General features: G+C 39.8%; 1 protein-coding gene across 1 annotated transcript in view; it reads left to right on the top strand.

Moving 5' to 3' along the window:
* Window positions 1–5,547: 5,547 nt before the first annotated feature.
* Window positions 5,548–21,932, top strand: part of RNF125 (ring finger protein 125) — a 30,480-nt gene continuing 14,095 nt past the window's right edge. The window contains exons 1-4 of the mRNA XM_066353364.1: window positions 5,548–5,941; window positions 15,796–15,949; window positions 19,363–19,457; window positions 21,798–21,888. Coding sequence (XP_066209461.1) covers window positions 5,778–5,941; window positions 15,796–15,949; window positions 19,363–19,457; window positions 21,798–21,888 — 504 coding nt within the window. The 5' untranslated portion in view covers window positions 5,548–5,777. The remainder of the gene's footprint in view (window positions 5,942–15,795; window positions 15,950–19,362; window positions 19,458–21,797; window positions 21,889–21,932) is intronic.

The raw sequence follows: 21,932 nt of genomic DNA, 5'->3' as shown, positions 1-21,932 counted from the left end.
TCAAGCCAGCAACCCTTTGCTCAAGCTGGTGACCTCCTGGTTTCAAACCTGGGTCCTCAGCATCCCAGGTTGATGCTCTATCCACTGCATTACCACCTGGTCAGGTTTTTCATCACTCTTTTGAAGGAAGTAAATGTGTTTTTCTGGCAATTGTGTTCACCTTTCAGTTTACTGAGTGATACATTAGCCTATTAGCCTTCTTGATATCAAAGATGTTGGTTTATACTAATCTTTACTTTTCTAGCTGACACCATAATTATAATCTTTATCATTATTACCATCTTTATAAGTTTATTAAGAGCCTTATAAATAATATAAGCTGTTTAATTTTTAATTATCTTCTCAGATTTCATTTTCCTGTACTATTTAATTTTGTCTTATTTTTTTCTAAGATTTTTAGCACTTATCTCTTCTCAAGAGCCTTCGTATAAAGCATATGGATTTTAAAATAAAAGATTTAGAATTAAAACATGATTCTGCCATTTATTGGATATGTGACCTTTTGCTAAGTTAAATTTTCTGAGACGATAAAATGAGAAAAATAATATCTACCTGTGAGATTAATACCCATTTACATATATAAATATATGTATCACCTCCTATATGCCAGGTAATTAACATGCATTATCTCCAACTTCTGGAGTAACCACAAGCAGTATAAATTAGAAGGCAAATAGAACAAGTTATGAAAGAATCAAGGAGATAGTATGTGATGGGTGTGGTGTGGAAAGTCACCAAACTAAGACCTGAAATTTGAGTTGAGGGAAGTTGAGAGTGGTGGGTATTGATAGAAATATTCAGGCAAAGCAGAAAAAGAAAAAAATATATAAAGACCCAGAAAACAGAAAGAAACTCAGTACACTCAAAGAACTTAAAGAAGTAGAGAAATTTAGAATCATGCAGAGTAAGAGAGAGTGATAGCAGATGAAGCCAAAAATGGTTACTTTGGGAGACCCTATTGTTGGCCTTTCCAATTGCTTTATCCTCTTTTTCTTGGTATTACATTGTTCAGATGACTGAAGGGCCAAGACTTATGGGATAAATGATAAGTTTAAGCCAACCAGAGTACCCTCATTGTCTTTTGCTAATGACTATTTAAGAATGATCATGGAGCCTGACCAGGCGGTGGAGCAGTGAATAGAGCATTGGACTGGGATGCAGAGGACCCAGGTTCAAGACCTCGTGGTCGCCAGGTTGAGTGTGGGCTCATCTGATTTGAGCAAAGCTCACCAGCTTGGACCCAAGGTCGCTGGCTCGAGCAAGGGGTTACTCCATCTGCTGAAGGCCCGCAGTCAAGCCACATATGAGAAAGCAATCAATGAACAACTAAGGTGTTGCAATGCGCAACGAAAAACTAATGATTGATGCTTCTCATCTCTCCGTTCCTGTCTGTCTGTCCTGTCTATCCCTCTCTCTGACTCTCTCTGTCTCTGTAAAAAAAAAAAAAAAAAAAAAAAAAAGGTCATGGAGTGCTGGACAGGGTGCAGAGAAAAGGGAACCCTCCTGCACTGCTGGTGGGAATGCAGACTGGTGCAGCCACTGTGGAAAACAGTATGGCATTTCCTCAAAAAATTAAAAATGAAACTGCCTTTTGACCCAGCTATCCCACTTTTAGGAATATATCCTAAGAATCCCAAATCACTAATTCAAAAGAAGATATGCACCCCCATTTTATGGCAGCATTGTTTATATTAATAATAGCCAAGATCTAGAAACAGCCGAAGTGTCCGTCAGTGGACAAGTGGATTTAAAAAGCTATGGTACATATACACAATGGAATACTATGCGGCGGTGAGAAAGAAGGAAATCTTATCTTTTGTGATGGCATGGATGGACCTGGAGATTATTTTGCTAAATGAAATAAGCCAGGCAGAGCAAGACAAATATCATACGACTTCACTTATATATGGAATCTAATGAACTGAGAAATAGAATAGAGGCAGAGGCAGGGTCATGGGAAACAGCAGGACAACTGTCAGAAGGAAGGGGGATGAGGGGATGGGATCAGAAAGCGTGAAGGGATTAGTGAAAACATATTTACATAACACATAGATACAGATAACAGGACAGCAAATCTCAGAGGAAAGGGGAGGAGGGAAAGATGAGGGGAAGGGAATACAATAGGGGGCACATTGTTGGGGGGTAAGGGTGTTATACTGAGTGGGACACTTGAATCCATGTTGGCGCAATAAATTAAAAAATTTAATAAAAATAATTTTTTTAAATGGTCATGGAGCTCAGTGTGGACCAATAAGATATAAGTAGAAGCAGACAGAAGGAGGCCTCTAGGAAACATTTTCCTTTTGTTTAAGAGAAGAGAGAGTTAGAAAGAGGAAGCCTTGTCTTTCTTTTCTGTTTTTAGAGATTGCTGTGTGTCGCTGTGATTACTGGAGCAATCTCTGCCATCTTTCTGCCACAAAGAAGACACTACTGACACGCCAGGGATGGCAAGGGGCTGAGACCTTGAGGGCATCATGGAACTGCCGAGCTGTCTCTGGAACTGTTCACCTCCGGACTAATTTACTATTTAAGTTCATAAATATCTTTATTGAGTAAGGCACTTTCTGTTGAATTTTTATTCCCTGCCACTAAATAGGTCCCGACTGATTATAGTTTTTGAGAGAGTAAAATTTACAGGGCTTTATAAATCATGTTAAGGATTTGGAATTTAATTATAAGGGTTTGGAGAGCCATGAAAGGGTTTTGAGCATAGGATGACATAAGGTACTTGCTTTTCAAAAGGTCACTTAGTTGCAATGTGGATAATAGCTTGGACAGCAGCAATAGTGAATGCAAGTGGAACGAATAAGAACTACTGCAACAATCACACAAGAGAATGCAGTGATTTAAAGTAAGTGGTAGCTGGCCACGGAAATAGATAAAAATGAAACAATTCAAGAACTACTGAGAGATGTACTGGAGGCAGAAATCTGTGATTGTGATTGATTCAATGTGAATGAGGAAGAAGAAGAAATCAAGAATGGCTCCCAGGTGTCAGGGCTGAGACACCGAGTAGGTGGTAGTGCCATTTACTAAGACAAAGATAAACAAATGGAGGTGGAACAGATGGGAGGGTACAAAAGTGAATTTATTATTAGACATGTTGAGTCCAAGGTGCCTATAACAACTGGGTGGTTATGTCAAGTAAACAGTTGGGCATATGAGTGGCCTAGAGTAGAGATAAAGATTTGAATGTGTTTGGAATCGAGATGGTTAAGAGAATCTATGTAGTTTTTGAGATACTTAGGGAAGGAATGAAAAAAGTTCCTAAGACAAAATCTTTAGATTTCTAGCACTTAGCCTTTTGATGGAGAGGGAGAGGCCAGCGAAAGAGACTGAGAAAGAGCAGCCAGAAAAAAAATAAGAAAGCCAAAGATTGTTTCTAAAAGGAGGGAGCGATCAACACTGACAAATGTAATTCATGGGTCAAGGAAGAAAAGGACTGAAAAGAGTCTATTGGATTTAGCCACATCAAGACTACCCACCAGTGTCATTGGTGATGAAATAGTTTTTAGACAGATGAAGATAGAGCCATTGGTTCAGAACCCAGGTTGGACAAGATGAAGAGGGGATAATTAAGAATTGGAGACATAAGAAGTAGAGAATCAGGTCAGGACATTTGGCCTGAAAGAGGACATTGGAAAAGAGCGAGAGACATGTGGGATCAAGGGACAGTTTTTGTTTTAAAGATACCCAATTCAATGAGCAAGCCCTTTTAGGTCTTTCTCCTAAACATACTCCAAACCTGTCCATTTCTCACATACTCAACTCCCTGTTTCAGGCCTTTTCCATCCTCACTTGGACTAATTCAATGGCTTTCTAACTGGCTTCTCTGCTTTCATATTGTGTTCCTGTCTTTTTGAAACCACAGAGCAGTCAGACTAAATAAAATCATGACACGGAATAAAATCCAAGCTATTGGTCCAGGCCTGTGAGAGTGCAGATGATCAGGCCTGTTTCCTACCTCATCTCATCCCATCTACACCCCTGGGCCCCTATGCCCCAGCTTTCTGTTTTTTGTTCTTGCTTCACTCACTGTACCCAGGGCTTAGCAAGCTTTTTTCCTAAATCTTTGAATGGCGGACTCCTTTTCATTATTCATGACTCTGCTCAAATGTCACCTCATCCAGAAAGTCTTCTGTGACCTTCCCTCCCTTTCCCCTCCTCACTCTATGTTTTATCTTCCTCATGGCTCTTATTATCTGAAATGATCTTGTTCACTTATTTGTTGATTACTTATATCTTCTCATTAAAATTCAAGTCTGAAGAAACTGGGTCCAGTATGGGATTATTATGTGTTATATGTATTATTTATTATATTATGTAGTTCTGTATGTATTATATATATCTTAGTAAGCATGTGAAACTATATTTATCTCAGAATAAATGGGTTTTGTTTTATTTTTGTTTTTGAGAGAAAAAGAAACGTTAAAGCCTTGTTTCACTTAGTTGTGCATCCATTGATTATATTGCTTCTCATCCCTGCCCTGGCACTTTGGTGATCCAGCCTGTGACCTGGGACTATGCTCTAGCTACTGTGCCACCTGCCAGGCTGGTTTCTCTTTAAGTTCTGTGAGATCTGGATATTGTTTCTTTGGATCTGGCATGTAGTGGGCACTAAATAAGTCTAATTAAGTGTGTGAATTAAGAAATGATATATTGGCCCTGGCCAGTTGGCTCAGTGGTAGAGCGTTGGCCTGGCGTGTGGGGGACCCGGGTTCGATTCCCAGCCAGGGCACATAGGAGAAGCGCCCATTTGCTTCTCCACCCCCCTCTCCTTCCTCTCTGTCTCTCTCTTCCCCTCCCGCAGCCAAGGCTCCATTGGAGCAAAGATGGCCCGGGCGCTGGGGATGGCTCCTTGGCCTCTGCCCCAGGCGCTAGAGTGGCTCTAGTAGCGGCAGAGCGACGCCCCCTGGTGGGCAGAGCGTCGCCCCTGGTGGGCGTGCCGGGTGGATCCCGGTCGGGCGCATGCGGGAGTCTGTCTGACTGTCTCTCCCCATTTCCAGCTTCAGAAAAATACAAAAAAAAAAAATACCAAAAAAAAAAAAAAAAAAAAGAAATGATATATTTGGTTATGTTGAAAAGAGGATGAAGCAGAGAATACAAACAATAGCAAGAGACCCTGAGCCCAAGAAAGTGGGGATCAAAGAATTTAGCACTAGAATTTCTTAGTGTTGGCATTCGAATGCGGTGTCAGAACTCATTCCACTACTCCATGCCACCTCTCCATTAATGGAGTATTGATTGAATGACTGAAGTAATGATTAGCACTGTCTTAGGAGATGCTCAGTTATCGATCAACTTTGCAGGAGTAATGGGACCACCACCTTCCAAGTAGGTGTTCTCAGATTCCCAGAAAGGATGACCAACTCTGTTCTTTCCTTAACTTGAGACTCTGGAGAAGATGGCCTGGGCACAACAGCCTGGAAGTTTCACTGCTCAACCAGGTCCTCCGCTCTGCAGTTGAGGTTTCAAATTTCAATCCTCCCAGGACCAGGAGACATGCATTGCAGCTTGCACCGCGCCGATGCAGCCTCCGCCTCCGCGCCTCAACTCAGGCAGCACGCGAAAATTTCTGGCTCGCCGCCGCGCACTTCGCCTGCCCAGACCGAGGTTGGGCGCAGCGACGCGGACTGCTTCTAGACGGCGTTTGCTGGGAGCGCTGGGAGGCGGTGATCACAGCTGGGCTGGGACTTCCTTCCTCCACCGCAGGACTACAAAACAACCCGGCAGCAGGCACTGGGCTCTTGGCAGCTGTTTGGGTAAGACGCGCGGCGATGGGCTCCGTGCTGAGCAGCGACAGCGGCAAATCCTCGCCCGCCACCGCCACCCCGAGGGCCCTGGAGCGCAGAGGGGGTCCGGAGCTGCCCGTCACGTCTTTCGACTGCTCCGTGTGCCTCGAGGTGTTGCACCAGCCAGTCCGAACCCGCTGTGGCCACGTGTAAGTGCCGGGGTAGCTCGGTTTGCGCGCCCACCTCCTGAGACGCGCGACGCTGAGGGAGCCGAGGGCACTGGGAGGGGAAGTTCAGAAACGAGCAGGGAGAAATTGGGACCCATTGGGAGCGGGCCACTGGAGAAAATTCCCAGTCGTAAGGTGACACAGGATTTCAGGAGGGGGAAAAAAAAAGAAAAACGCCAGCAGAAAGCGGGCCTTGCAGTTCCCCTAGAACTGCTTCCTTCCGAAGCCTAGGTTCTGAGCCCCAGGAATGGGGATCACGGGAGCAGGACCCGCAAAGGGCCAGGGTTCGCCAGCCGCCTGGGGAGGGTGTTTTGGCAGGAGAATCGGCACCCGCTTTGGCACAAGGCAGCGGGCTCCCGCAGAGCACAGTTATGCCGCCGAATTCCGTTAATCCGGCTGTGCTCCCCTCCCCCCTGTCGGTTTTGTTTTCCTGGCTGTGTGCACGTGTTCCAGAACGCCCGCTGAAGCTCAATTCTTGATCAAACAAGGACCTGTGCAAAACGTTTTTCCACCCTCCCAAACCTGCCTCGCTTTCCTAATGCTGACACCACACCCCTCCAAGATTGTCTGAAACTGGAACGTTCAAGTGACTCATTGGAGTGTTAGAGTTCAACAACCTGTCCGGGTTGGGGTCTGGGGCTTGAACGTTAGCACTAAGCCCATGAATATAACCGTTTAAAACCCAGGAGATTGCGGCTACCTGCTGTACGCACCGCCTCCGCACATCGATTCAAAGTGTAGATAAAAATAACTCTTAAACATCACCTGCTATGTAACTGAAACGCGCTGTTGGCGCACAACCGCGGTAGTTTCTAAGAAGCGTTTAAAAACAAAAGCTCTATATAAAATTGGCACGTCCTTAATATGTGCTTGAGTCACTGGTAGGGGGAGTTGCATCAGTGAATTTGTGTTTGTTTACTCAGAAGCCTTCTTTTCACGGGTGCACGGGTATGTGACTGAGTGTGTGTGGGAGTGGGGATTGCAGTGAGCAAGAGCGGAAGCCCACTTAACTTTTTCTTTGTAACGCCCACTAACTCGAGTTTGATGAAGCTCCAGGCATTACCAAAGAGGCTAGTAAGTGCTTTAGACTTACCCACAAAAGAGAAGCACTGTATTCTAAATGTAAGTGCAGAAAATGTTTCCAAAAACTGGTCCTTGACACCTGTAACCTAGTACATGAGAAGTGGTTTTTACCACTGAAAAGCCCAGCAGTGAGCTATGGGGAGAAAAATCTTGAGCCTACACAATATTGAAATAAGGAGTGTCCTGGGCATTATTCTGTGGCTGTTTTCAAGGACTGTTGTTTCAGCGTTGTACTTTAAACTCAAGGCTAATTTACCTTCTGTCTGATTATTGATGTTGTTTTCCCAGCTGTCCAGCTGTAGCTAATTTACTTACTATTCCAAGGCCAGTATGGAAATCAAGATAATGTTGTGTGACAGTATAAAGTACATCGATTTGTTCAGGATAGTAACAGCCTCATTCAAATTTAGCTTTAAAACTTAACAGTTGTACCAAAGATGCACAATGGTTGTTATCAAGTCTTGAAGATTTCTTTTGTAGAATTGAAATGAGCAGCTTTGCTATTGAGTACTGGAGATTATCTGATTGGAGATTGTTTTCCCTGGTTTGGATTTTGAATAGTATAATTTACTGTTTGCTGCGCTTTTGCTTTTGCTAAAGGATAATTTAAATTTGTAAAATGCTAAGTCTTGTTTAATCTTTTTCTTTGTTAGAGTGAATAGGAAACCAGCAACTGGAAAAATAGTCATGAAGTGTAACAGCCAGGACTGGACAAACGGCCTTCCCTCACATTACTGTTCTTTGTTTTGACAAATCTATGTCCATTGTTCTGGCTGTGGGCAAAATTTCCATATTCCTCCTTTTGGCAAATTTACTTGGGCCCCTTCCACTTTATAAATGTTAATTACAGTCCCTTCTGCGCTGGAGATCGTGAGTGCTGTTAACACTATTTGTACGTCCTAAATCAATTACTCTACTGCATTGAACTTAAATTAGAAAATTAAGTAATGCAAATGAGACTTCTCCATATTATCCCATATTGGAGCTAACTTCCAAACTTGTTGAACTAGGTCATTTAAGCCTATTTGAAGTCAAGCAAATATAACAACGACTAAAATACCTTGAGTGAATATGTGTGTACTTTGTAAATTGTATTGTGATACATAGAAACAGTGGGCTTGATAGAGAAGCAGGAATTGAAATTTATCTCTGCCACTTATCAGCTACATGATGACCAACCCTTTGGTTAATCTCCTTGAATCTGTTTCATTTGTAAAAATGGGGTGAGGAATGGAATTTTATGACTATTTAAAATGTACAAATAGCCCATAATAAAGACTCAAAGCATAGTTTGTATTTCTTTCAAAGTCATTTCACAAAGCAGAAACCCATGAAAGGGTATTATTTCTTATCTCTTTTTTTTTTTCTGAAAAAAAAATTGGATCACAAAAGGTAAACTTTAAGAAGTTCCATTTTAAAGTTTTATCATTTCAGAATGGCTTTATTTATTTATATCACTGTATCAGTTGTAAAAATACACTTGGGGAAGAGGTTTCTTTATCTTTGCCTTAAATTCTGTTATCTTCCAGCTAGGGAAAAGAGGTAGTAGACAAGTTAAGCTGTTTAAATGAAACTTAAAGGGAATCTGATTTACATTTAAAAGAAATAAAGACATGTGTTGTCTAATAGGATATGGTAGATAAGGGAAGATAGTAGTTCAAGATAATCCCCAAACAGGTGACAAGAAAGGGGGGGAGAGTTTAGCTCAGGAGCAAGTGAATAAACTTGTGATGGGCCTGTTGAAAGTATAATAGTCCTAGGGAGGGAGGGAGATATCTGTGTGTAATACCCCAGAGACCCTGGGAGAGTGGGTTTGGGGAAAGAGATCAGAACTAGAGGTAAGGGAGTTATTTAAAAAGGGCTAAGAGGTTGAGAACAGATCTAATAGAGCTAAGTACTAACTGGAGAACAGTGTAAGGTACAAAGAGCCACATCTCCATTGAACTGATGTAGTCAATCACTCTCTGTCACAACACTTGTCTACTTTTTTTTTTTAAATGGAATTGTTGAGCATAATTCTGAAGTGCTCTCGGGTAAATGGATCAAAGCATTAAATTGTGGTCAAGTATAAGCAATACAGCCTATACCAAATCAATGATTTTTTGAGTAGAGTATGAAAATCAACTAATGAGTTTTAAACTGACCTGGAAATACACATCAGTGCTTTCATTCATAGATGCAGGTACTTGAATTGAGTAATGGGAGTTTGTGGAAGTTCCGCTATGATTGCAAATCACTGTCGACATAATATTCGACCTGTTATTTGACTTTAGATGAAATTTTGCAGTTTAAATATGAATCATCCAGGCTCCTGATGCTAAAAACATATGTATATAGGACACTTCCTTTTTCCAAGGTACTTGGGTAAGTGTCATGTAAAATGAGATGGAAGAAGTCATTTGTACTATCAGGCTTCAAAAATCCTTGGAAGCCATTGCTCTAAAAAAGGAATGCTGCTTTCCATGTTGCATTTCTTTAAAACCTGGCACTTAGTAGGTGTTAAATATCAGTTGAATTAATTAACAACTCTTTTTTTTCCTTTTCAAAGTGAAAGGAGGGAAGATAAAGAGATAGACTCCTACATCCTCCAGGGCAGGGATCCACCCAGCAACCCCAGCCTGGGGCCAATGTTCTGCCTATCTGGGGCCATGTTTGCAACTGAGCTATTTTTAGCACCTGAGATGGAGGCTCCTCTGAGCCATCCTCAGTGCCCAGGCCAATGCGCTCAAACCAATCCAGTCATGGCTGCAGGAGGGGAAAAGAGAGAGAGAGGGAGAGAGAGCGAGAGAGAGGGAGAGAACGGGGAAGGAGAAGGGTGGAGAAGCACATGATCTCTTCTCCTGTGTGCACTGACTAGGAATCAAACCCAGGACATCCACATGCTGGGCTGACGCACTACCACTGAGCCTGTCAGGGCCTTGAACAACTCTAAAACAAAATGCATTTTGGATAGCCTGACCTGTGGTGGCGCAGTGGATAAAGCGTCGACCTGGAAATGCTGAGGTTGCCGGTTCGAAACCCTGGGCTTGCCTGGTCAAGGCACATATGGGAGTTGATGCTTCCAGCTCCTCCCCCTTTCTCTCTCTCTGTCTCTCTCCTCTCTCTCTGTCTCTCCCTCTCCTGTCTAAAATGAATAAAAAAAAAAATGCATTTTGGATAGTTTGATGAACACCCCTCAAGTTGGGGTACCTACTTCATAGTGCCAGCCAATAGATGATACGTAGTTTGAGTAATAGAAGAGCACATGATAGTTTTTTTATCTGTTTCTTTTAAAGGGTGGTTCCTCTGTGCCTGTATTACTGAGAATTTCAGAAAGCTGTAATTAAATTGGCCTGAAATTTGCCTCTTCTGATGGTTCCACTGCTCAGTGTTTACTTAGCAACATTAATATTGTCAGAGGCAAATTGACTATTTGTGATCTATTAAATTATATATTCTCTAACAAATAGACCCTAAATACAGTGGCAGATAGAGTTGTGACCAGTTTCTTGTTAAAAACCTTTGTTCTTGGACAAGTAGCATCTTGGGCCCCACCTCAGATCTAATAAACGGAAATTTGCATTTTAACAAGATGCCTGGGTGGCTTGTGTCTACTTTAAAGTTTGAGAAGCACAGCCTTAGATAACCCTTTTTAATTGACAGTAAGAAGGATGAGGACAGTGTTTGAGGGGAATAGAGAGACACCCCTGTACGATCTCAGGTTAAAGGAAATAATATTTGCCTTAAGGGTTAAATTTAAAATCAACACATAATGAGTGTAAAGATAAGCAAAGTGATTTTTTGAATGATTCCCAGGATGAACTTGAAGTGTAACCCAATTGAATACACAGCACATCAAAGGAAGTCTTGAGGTACAGTGGGTGGTTGGAGGGCCTGTCTCTAAGAATTGCTGCACTGGGGTGTGAGTGTCGGTGTGTCTTCAGTGCCCTATATTGGAATATTTTAGCCTGATACTCTTATTGTCACCTTGCATAATAATAGCAGCTCCCCTTCTATTCACATTTTCAAGCTCACCAAGCCAGCTCAGGATTTTCATCAGCTTCATATTGGCATACCCACAGTGAGGCAGTCTGGTGTTGAGAACACAAATAGTGTTAGACCAGTCACATGTTGCCAATGGCCTCTTAAGATTGGGTACATAATTTTACCCAGTTACCTAAGCAACTCTTTCCTTGTTTCCCTCCAATACATTCCTGACCTCTTTGCCAGTCACTTAATTCATGGAAACAAAAAGGGGTTAATAAGATAACCAATGGGAGTAGGGTAATTAAGTTTCCAGCTGGTTTCAGAGTTCTTAAGAGTCATTATCTAGTTTCTAAGTGATTTGTTCAGGAGCAGTAAGCTCAACTGGGGTGAGCTACAAGTGGTACAAATGATAATGTAGGGTGAATACCTCACAGGAGGGGGCACCAACCCACATGGCCACTTGGGAATTGAGTCCAGAGTTGCAGGAGATTGGTTAGCTTTTCAAGAGAAGCCAGAATTTTGGGTTTGTGTGTGAAATCTGATTTTAAAGCAATGGCAACTCATTCAGAATTTTTGAAAACATTGAACTGGTCTTAAAAAACATGCAATTGAAGGGAAGGAGAGTTGACATGGGGTGGTGAACACACAATACAATATACAGATGATGATCATAGAATTGTACACCTGAAACCTATATAATTTTATTAACCCATGTCACCCCAATAAATTAAATTAAAAAAAAATTTTTTAAAGACATACTGTACACACATACATTTTATGTTAGTATATTAGGGTAGGGATGTTAAATTCTCCAGCTCTCATTTCTCGAATTTAGTAACCATACCTTTAAGAAGAGAATTTTAACCTCACATCTTTTGAATTTAGCAGGTCTGCAATCTTGCTTCTGTACCCCAGAAAGTAAGGCTTGACTTGCAGTGGCATCCAATTCCTTTCTAAAGTAACACTTTTAAAAGTTGTAATTTTTAGGTCCTGGCTGGGTAGCTCAGTTGGTTAAAGCACCATATGGATATGCCAGGGTGGTGGGTTCAATTTCTTGTCAAGGCACATATAAGAAACAATCAATGAATACATAAATAACTGGAACACCAAATTGATATTTCTCTTTCTCTCTCTTAAATTCAATAAATACATAAATAAATAAAAATAAAAGTTGTGGTTTTCATGTACTCACAATCTGTAAATTCAGTCTGTTCTAAAACACCTTGGTCTTTATATGTTTTCTCCATTTAATAATTACTTTTATTAAAAGAAATACAGCTAATTGACTAATTTACCATATTTGCAACTAATGTTTCACATAATGCAATAAATCTGTATAATGCTTGCTTAAAAGTTTCATACCACATGCAACACCACAGTACAGATAGATGTAGAGGGGTTATAGTGAGGGACTTGATTAAAATAATGGTTCAAATGTGCTACTTTTCATGATTATCCATTAACCGTTTCCATTGTTGTAGTTGTCACTTATACTTACATGTGCAAAACGTTTGTGAAATATACTCTATGTAAAGCCCACTGGTTTGTACAGGTACATCAAAGACATAATTTTGCTGCTTCTGCTTATCACTGGCAGAGATTAAAGTGTCTTTAAAAAGATTATAACCTTGGCCCTGGCCGGTTGGCTCAGTGGTAGAGTGTCGGCCTGGTGTGCAGGAGTCCCGGGTTCGATTCCTGGCCAGGGCACACAGGAGAGGCACCCATCTGCTTTTCCATCCCTCCCCCTCTCCTTCCTCCTTGTTTCTCTCTTTCCCTCCCGTGTTGGCCCGGGCCGTGTTGGCCCGGGTGCTGAGGATGGCTCTGTGGCCTCTGCCTCAAACGCTAGAATGGCTCTGGTTGCAGCAGAGCAAGGCCCCAGATGGGCAGAGCATCACCCCCTGGTGGGCATGCCGGGTGGATCCTGGTTGGGCACATGTGGGAGTCTGACTACCTCCCCGTTTCCAGCTTCGGAAAAAATACAAAAAAAAAAAAAAAAAGACTACAACCTTGGCCCACCCTGGGTGGCATAGTGGATAAAGCATCGACCTGGAACGCTGAGGTCGCAGGTTTGAGACCCCAGGCTTGCCTGGTCAAGGCACTTATGGGAGCTGATGCTTCCTGCTCCTCCTCTACTTCTCTCTCTCACTCCTCTCTCTCTAAAAATGAATAAATACAAATCTAAAAAAAAAAAGAAACAAAAAACCCTAAAACTTTAAAAAAATAAAAAGACTATAATCTTTGAGCCTCTCCTGAAACTGTTTGAGGAGAAAAGCATGACTGTCTTCTGGCTGTGTGACCTCAGCAAGTTGTCACACCTCTCTGAACTTCAGTGTGTGATCAGTCAAGTGAGGAGAAAGCGCAACATTTTTGTTGTGTTCCTCAACAAAATAAGGATAATATCTAATGGTTGCTATAAAGATCAAATGAAAATACCACCTAATTTAATGTGTAACACGTAATTGGCACTCATTAAAGATTCTGCATTTCATATTTGATTTTGGCTTAGCAAGAAAAGGAGAGAGAGAGAGAGAGAAACATTGATTTGTTGTTCCACTTATTTACGCATTCATTGGTTGATACTTGTATGTGCCCTGACCGGGGGTCAACCCACAACCTTGGTGTATGAGGACAATGCTCTAACCAACTGAGCTACCTGGCCAGGGCAATTTTATTTTTATTTGTTATTTATTTATTTTAAATTATAAGAGAAAGTTTATTTAAAAAATTACAGAGGTGGTAGAGCCAGCTGGGCTATGTGGGCTCAGCAAACAAGTCACAGAAGTAAAGAAGGGCTCTTGGTGCTTAGGAGAGAGAAAAAGAACGGTAATGAGCTCGGGTGAAAAAGAGGAGGAAGGAGCATGTTTGAATTAAGGTGTTTTAAAAATTTGTACAAAAAACAGTGTATCAAGCTTGAAATTATATAAAAATAAAGATTACAAAATAACAATAACAAAAACACCTGGAGAAGAAAGGGTAGAAACCTAGGCAGATGGGAGGTTCTAAGTAAAGAGCAGTACAGTCCCATTCAGTTGTTGCTGAATCAGTCTTTCTGTCGTTCAATCTACAGTATTTAGTATTCATCTTCCAGAGAGAGGGTTCACCTAGTCTGGCCCACTTCAGGGGCTCTCACCTTCAGCAGGGGGTGGTGGGTACCTTGATTGAGGTCCCACCAGATTGTATGTAAGAAGTATATAGCTCCTGTAAAACTAAATCAGGATGCTATTGCAAGGAAAAGGGGAAATGGATGCGTGCAGGCGTAAACATCAAGCAAATGCCTCAAACACTATGCGAACATCAGCCTCCTCTGTGCGCTAATCAGAATTATTTTTATGCCAAATGCAGAAGAGAGTAATTTTAAGAATCAGTAATGGCTGCTAGAATTGGGTATTCAGTTTGTGAAATTTCATTGACCTGTGTGCCTAGGATTAATGAACTTTTCAGTATGTATAATATACTCAAATTTTAAAAAACAATGTTTTCCCATGTATATATTAATACTCCCACATAGATATTACATGCTGAGTACTTTAAGAGCTATCAGATCATGCTAATGTGTATAACCTACCTAAATGCTCAGTTTTAGTTCATTGTGCTTAACCTTCAACAGTTTCCATAAATAGGTCAAGGTATTCTACGAATTTTGTTAAGATTTTATTATGATCATCTTTAAATAAAACAGAGAATATATTTATTGACTTGGAGGACATTCTTAATAGTGGTAATTTGGATTAGATAATTTTCCAAATCTGGGGATGGCTTTAAAATTATTTTATAAAGACTTCTAAAGTATCACCTGACCTGTGGTGGCCCAGTGGATAAAGCGTTGACCTGGAATGCTGAGGTCACCCGTTCTAAACCCTGGGCTTGCCTGGGCAAGGCACGAACAACAGCAACCGATAAACAACTAAAGTAGAGCAACTATGAGGTGAGACTTCTCACTCCTCATCCTCCCCTTTGTAAAATCAATAAATACAATCTTAAAAAAAAAGAGAGAGAGACTTTTAAAGTATCTGATATATTTACATCCTCAACTTGCTATTTTCTTATCTAACACATAAAATTCTACAGAGCAAACACATTTTCTTAAAATATTTTATAGGTAAAGTAGCATTAAAAAAAAAGAATACAAGTGAATATCCTTTGGGTTATCATTTTAACTCATATTTATAGGAATGCTGTTCCACCACTTTGTGTTCTTTTGTTTAAATGTGTGCAGTGCATAAGTGTTATGGAAAGAACATGTGACCCCAGAGAAATCTTACTGGGGAAGGAAACTGTCATCAATGCAGGGTACAAAAGGACCTTTAATTTGGTAGCACAGCTCTTAATAGTGTAAGAGATGTCATTAAAATATAGTTTACACAGCCTAACCAGGCGGTGGCGCAGTGGATAGAGCGTCAGACTGGGATGCAGAGAATCTAGGTTCGAGACCCCAAGGTCGCCAGCTTGAGCGCGGGCTCATCTGGTTTGAGCAAAGCTCACCAGCTTGGACCCAAGGTTGTTGGCTTGAGCAAGGGGTTACTCAGTCTGCTGAAGGCCCACGGTCAAGACACATATGAGAAAGCAATCAATGAACAACTAAGGTGTCACAACGAAAAACTGATAATTGATGCTTCTCATCTCTCTCCATTCCTGTCTGTCTGTCCTTATCTATCCCTCTCTCTGACTCTCTCTGTCTCTGTTAAAAAAATAAATTAAATAAAATACAGTTTACACAAATGAACACGTAGTGGTGGCTTTGATATACTTTTAAGAAAAGTGATGTATCCTTGGTTTGTTTGGGGTAGATTCTGCCGTTCCTGTATTGCTACCAGTCTCAAGAACAATAAGTGGACCTGTCCTTACTGCCGGGCATATCTTCCTTCAGAAGGAGTTCCAGCAACAGATGTAGCCAAAAGAATGAAATCAGAGTACCAGAAGTGCACCGAGTGTGACATGCTGGTAAGTGACTCTACCTGTGTTCATGGTTACCAGCTTAGACCGCTGAGACATTGTTATGCAGCTATCACCTATGGCTTTGACCTCATCCTACCCCCAATCCTAAAGTTTAGCCTTTCTCCAATTTCATACGTATAAACCGCAGGAAAATGGTCACCTGACTCCTACCATCACCTAATTTTTCAAACAAATGGCTTTCATTGACCATCTCCATTTCCTCTCTTCCCATGACTCCCATGATGCCCTATAATGAGAGCTTTATTCCTGATACTCTATTGCAGCCCACCTACCTATACCTTTATTATCAAATCAAGTGGCATAGTTGCACCTATGTTCTTATAGACTTTGCAGTATTTATCTCTCTTGACCCCTTTCTCCGTGTTGCAAATTTATCATTTGATACAATGCTCTCATGGTTAGGTCATGTGAGGTTTTAGGGGCTAGGCAAAAGATTTTGTCTAGATTTTATCTCAAATACAAGAGTGAGTCATAGAAAAAGTGTAAGCTTTTGATCGAGTTTGTATTTTAGGATATTATTCTAGCGTGTGCGTGGACAGTGGTTTGGAGGGGGCGAAAGCAAGACCGGTGACGCCAGTTGGGTGGCTGTCAGGATGGATCCGGTAAGGAAGCTGGATTGGGATCATAGTGTTAGGTATGAAATAAGAGGTTTTTTCCAAGGTGTATTTAGGAGAGCGAATCAAAAGAAATTGGTAATTGACTGCATGCGGGGGTGAATGAGAGTGAAGTGTCAAAAATGCCTGCAAGGTTTCTGCGGGGAGTAGGTGAAGGTGTTAAAATGAAGATCAGGTTTGGAGAAGGACCCATAGGGTTAAATTTTAGATGTGTTAAAATGTGAACTGCTAAATAGGGGATCTTTAGACTTACCAGACTAGAGATCAAAAGAGAGATTATGTACTGAAGATCTAAATGTCTTTAGAGAATCTTTCTTGATCGTTATCCTAAATTATAGCCTCTTACACTTTCTCTGAGCACTCTGTGTCCCCTTTACAGCACTTATTAACACTTGTAATTATGCTTTTATGATTTTTTATTTTAATGTCAGTTATTCCCATCAGATTTAAGTTCCATGAAGGTAAGAAACTATGTCTATTTGGCAACTGTGTACCCAGCACTTTGAAAAAAACGATTGGCATATAGTAAGTGCTTAATGTGTTTTTGCTTTTCATATATATTTATATAAAACTCAGTAATCTGTGGCTGCCTGGGTACAGAATTGATGAATGGTCTTTGGAGTCAGACACTCTGGGATCAGACATTAATTCTCTCACTTTTTGTTTTTTAAACGAAGAGAGACAGACCAACAGGAAGAGAGAGAGATGAGAAGCATCAACTCATAGTTGTATCATTTTAGCTCATTGATTGCTTCTCATATGTGACTTGACCAAGGTGCTTAAGCTGAGCCAGTGACCCCTTGTTCAAGCCAGTGACCACGGGGTCATGTCGATGATCCCATGCTCAAGTCAGCAACCTTGGGGTTTTGAACCTGAGACCTCAGCATCCCGGATCGACGCTCTATCCACTGTGCCACCATTGGTCAGGCTCTGACTTATTCTTTGTGATTTTGGGCAACTTATTAATGTGTTTGTTTACCTCTAAAATAAGGAAAAATGTAGTATTTGTCTCAGAAGGTGGTTTGGAAGGTAAATAATAAAACATGGCTTTTAGCATGGTCTGAAATATAGGAAATTCTCAAAATCAATAGATTTTACATTCATCATAAGAAATCATGGCTTATTTTTATTTGATATTTTAGTCATTATATAAAACTTAACGTGCACAAAAACAAACTCAAGATGTTATTTCATCACCCAGTTCTTTATCCTGGTGTCTTTCTTTATATTTATTGGTGTCTGTCACACACAAGAACATTCTCTCAATTATTTTGGCTGGAAATCTCCTTCCCTTTTCAACACCCCCACCCCACCCTTTCTGATTATTTGCAAGTATTTTGCATTTTCCTTTGAGGTATTTTTAGTATCCATCTTTTCCATTTGGTATTAATTTGTCTTGCCAGGAACCCTGCCATTCCTTCTATAGCCATTTTAGACTCTGCTTACTCCGTAGAGCCCAGGCCAGAGCTCAGTTCCCTGAGCCCCCTTTCGTATTCCCGTCCCCAATACGTTTTCTCTGCTTGTCTCTTCCCCCTCCACCAGATTAGAAGCACCCTTTTAAGAGCAAGCACAGCGGCTTATGTTTTTTTCTGCCTTCTCTTGCAATGTCTTAAGTAAGTTGGTCTATAGAGTAGCCACTGTACGAATTTATCAATTCATTTGTCAATATATAGTCCCCAGATTGATAATTTATGTGAGTAATGCTTAATTTTGTTGACAAAGGAATATGAAGAGAAAGGAAGAAACTTTTAACATGAGTCGTGAAGAGATGAGAGAGCACTAGGGCCAAGTTGGGTGTTCAAGATTGTATACGACAGTCTGTTTCAAGACAGCTACCTAGATCAGTCCTAGCTAGGTTTTACAGCTTTTAGATGGGTATTTGCAAAGCAAGGATTTGCTTTTATTGTTGGTCTTCTGTTAAGCAGTTATAACCATTTCCTTAACGTGATCGATTTCAAGTTTGAGGTTTAACATCCGTAGCTTAGGCAGAATGAAGCAGTGTGGTTCGGCCACCTTACCACAGCTGTAAAAGCTTCTTTTAGCACAAGATCTTATCAGAGTTTCTACTGAAACGTTGAGTAGAATATGTGTTAGTTAGCAACAGATCCCTCATGGTTAGGATCTCTGAATGTATATCTGGAGGAACAAGGGCCCTTTATTCGGCCTTGATAAAAATGGACTGCAAGAGCTGTCTTTCATGTGAGCTCTTAATGAGGCCATTAAGTATACTGTGTATTGTGAATTCATGTGATGTTACTAGATATATTATAGAACCTTGGTATTTATATCTTTCCCCGAGCACAGGGCTTCTTTTCACTTACTATGGACATTTAAAATCCATCCATTTATTCTGATTTCTCTTTCTTTTCCTTTCTTTCCCTCTCTTTTTTACTTTTCTTTTTCTCCTTCTTCCTCTCTTTTTCCTCTCCTCTTCTTCTATTCGACTTACTTCTTTCCATCACCAATTTTCAGTAATGATATACCAAAAAAGTAAATTTGAATTAATGCATGCTTTTCCACTTAGAAAAACATATGCTTTCTAGAAGAACCAAATCCAGGAACTCAACATTTGGGTCTTCAAGGTATTAGAGAAATTTAAAACTAGTGTTATTCTTAATAATGCCTTAAGTTCATTGTACTGTTGTCATGAATGCATCCTTTTAAATCAGCTGACCCCACACTATGACCTTGTTTGAAAAAATGAAAGTAATTAAGCTGGGTCACATAAGACTTCATTGAGCCCCTTTTCAATAGTGAGTTTATTTTGAATTTGCTTTTGAATAGGTTTGCCTCAGCGAAATGAGGGCACACATAAGAACTTGTCAGAAGTACATAGATAAATATGGACCACTACAAGAACTTGGGGAGACAGCAACAAGGTTTGTTTCAATCGAGCATAGTTTAGTGCTAAATTTGATCTGTCTATAAAGAATTTAATGCTGAAACTAATACAAAATATTGAATGTAAACTGTAATTGAAAGTTAAAAAAATGTTCTGTTGCAGAAAAGGAAAAAAAAATTTAATGGACTAGAAAAGTTAACATTTTTATTGTGAAAATATGCATGTAGCTATGTGTAGGTTCTTAACCTTAGTACCTGTTATTGGTAATCATTTGTTAATAGAAATTGTTATGAGAGAATTATGCCCTTTCTACTTTAAAAACTTTGCATGCAGGGAATCAACTGAGCACTGGAGAGATTAGGGAAACTTCCTTAGACAAGTCTGTATTAAGGAAGATCCAAAAATAGAATGCAGAACTGTTCATTTCTGCTAGGCTCTGTTTTCTGACTATAGAGTCCTGAAGAAGATCATGATAAATGGTTATTTTTCCATTGCCACTGCTCAGTTTCCCAGCTCATTCCCTCTCATTTTGCTGGTTTTTCCTTAGAAAGTAGGAAGTGAAGTGACATTTCTGTAAGCATTCTAACAAGGAAGTACAGGCCTCAAGCAGGCATCCTGAATTCTATACTATTGGGGACTGGGAGATGAATAGAGATGGTTTAGAAGGTGTGTAATGGAGGATATTGATCATTAACTATTTTTCTTTCTTTAAAAAAAGAAAAGAAGTCTGAGTCATTATTGTCCTAATAGCCAAAATAACTACGAAGTTTGGAGTAGTCTCTACTAAAAAAATAAAGAAATTATTTGTATTCTTCTGCATAGGTTGATGGCTTTGAAACTATTAAATCTGCTTATAAACTCAGTTATCCAATAATGTATTCAGTAGGAGTGTGATTTTTTTTCCCTCTCCTGAAGGAAAATGTTAGTTTCTTATTTTAAGAAAATATATTCCAAATAGAGCTTACACATTTTAACCTGAAATTTTGAATGCTTGATCTATCCCTTTTGTTTCACTAGAGATTGCTTTGCAAATATACCTGTTTTATAGGAGTAATGTTATCCATGACATTATAAATTTTAAATAAGTATCTTAGCTCTAAGTAGAGTATGGATTCTGTTAGATTGGCCACAAGTACCAGTTGGAAGGAAGGATAAAAATTGGGCTGAGAAATATATATACTTGATTACAAGGTTGATAAGTTTTATGAAAACTTACAAATGTGTGAAAGCTAATTTAAAACCTAATTTCTCCTGCTAGTAAGAATTTTATTATAATGAATTAAAATAACAGAAAGAGGAGTTGATGATTAATCAATCTTACAGGATAGATTAATATTTGCATCTGAGATAGAAATCTCTTCTCTATAGGAACTTACTACATGGTTCACATTTTGAAGTTTTTTATGAAGGGAGCTTGTCTAGAGTACAAGTTTTGGGGAGTAGGAAGTTATTTCTATAACGTAAAGTGAAAAAAATTCCAAGTTTCCATGCTATCCCTAAGAATTTAAGGCAGCACTGTCTAATAGAAATAGAATACAGAAGACATAATTTAACATTTTCTAATAGCCACACTAAAAGAGTAAAAAGAAACAAGTGAAATTAGTTTTTGATACATTTTATTTAAACCAAATATAGCCAAAATATTATTTCAATATGTAATCAATATAAGAGCTATTGGTGTTTTACATTTTTTAATATTAAGCCTTTGAAATTCAGTGTGTATTTTACACTTCCATGTATCTCAGTTTGGACTAGCAATGTTTCAAGTGCCCAGTAGACACATATAACTAATGGCTACCATATTGGACAGCACAGATATAAGTCCTATGTGTAAAGACTAAACAGAGTAGTTATAGATCGTTTCTCATTCTTCACTGTATACTAATTATGTGAGTAGATATTTGTAATTATACAAGGTGGGGCAAAAGTAGGTTTACAGTTGTGATTATGCAAAAAACGGGAGTTCCTTTTTGTGTCGTTATTTATTATTTTCCTGACAAACAACTGTAAACCTACTTTTGCCTGACCCTATATATGCTAGTAGAGCTGAAGGACAAATAACATCCAAATCAAAATTAGGAAAGGGAGGATGTAAATGGGACAGGAAAAGTAGCCCAGGGACAGGTGAGTGAACTGATCTTCAGTTTCTCAGTTACTGGGTGCTTCAGGTATATTATAACTGTTTTTCTCCCCTGTCCGTCTCTCGTGAAACACAATTTAGGCACCAAGACCATTATCAGGATAGGAAAAATTAATACCAAATCAAAAGAATGAAGACTGGAAACTACATTTACCTACATTCTATTTTTTACCTCTAATTAAGTGAATAATATCTAATTTCCAACAATTTTGTAATCTTTGTATTTGCAATTTCCAGGTGTGTCTGTCCATTTTGTCAGAAGGAAATGGATGAAGACAACTTGCTGGATCATTGTATTACTCATCATAGATCAGAAAGGAGACCTGTGGTAAGGACTTTTACTGTATATTTCTGCAGTGCTTAATTGCAATA

The sequence above is a fragment of the Saccopteryx leptura genome, chromosome 11 (assembly GCF_036850995.1).
Source record: "Saccopteryx leptura isolate mSacLep1 chromosome 11, mSacLep1_pri_phased_curated, whole genome shotgun sequence".
In the NCBI taxonomy this organism is placed as follows: Eukaryota; Metazoa; Chordata; class Mammalia; order Chiroptera; family Emballonuridae; genus Saccopteryx; species Saccopteryx leptura.
The sequence above is the reverse complement of the archived record's forward strand: the minus strand, read 5'-3'. Positions and strand labels throughout refer to the sequence as shown.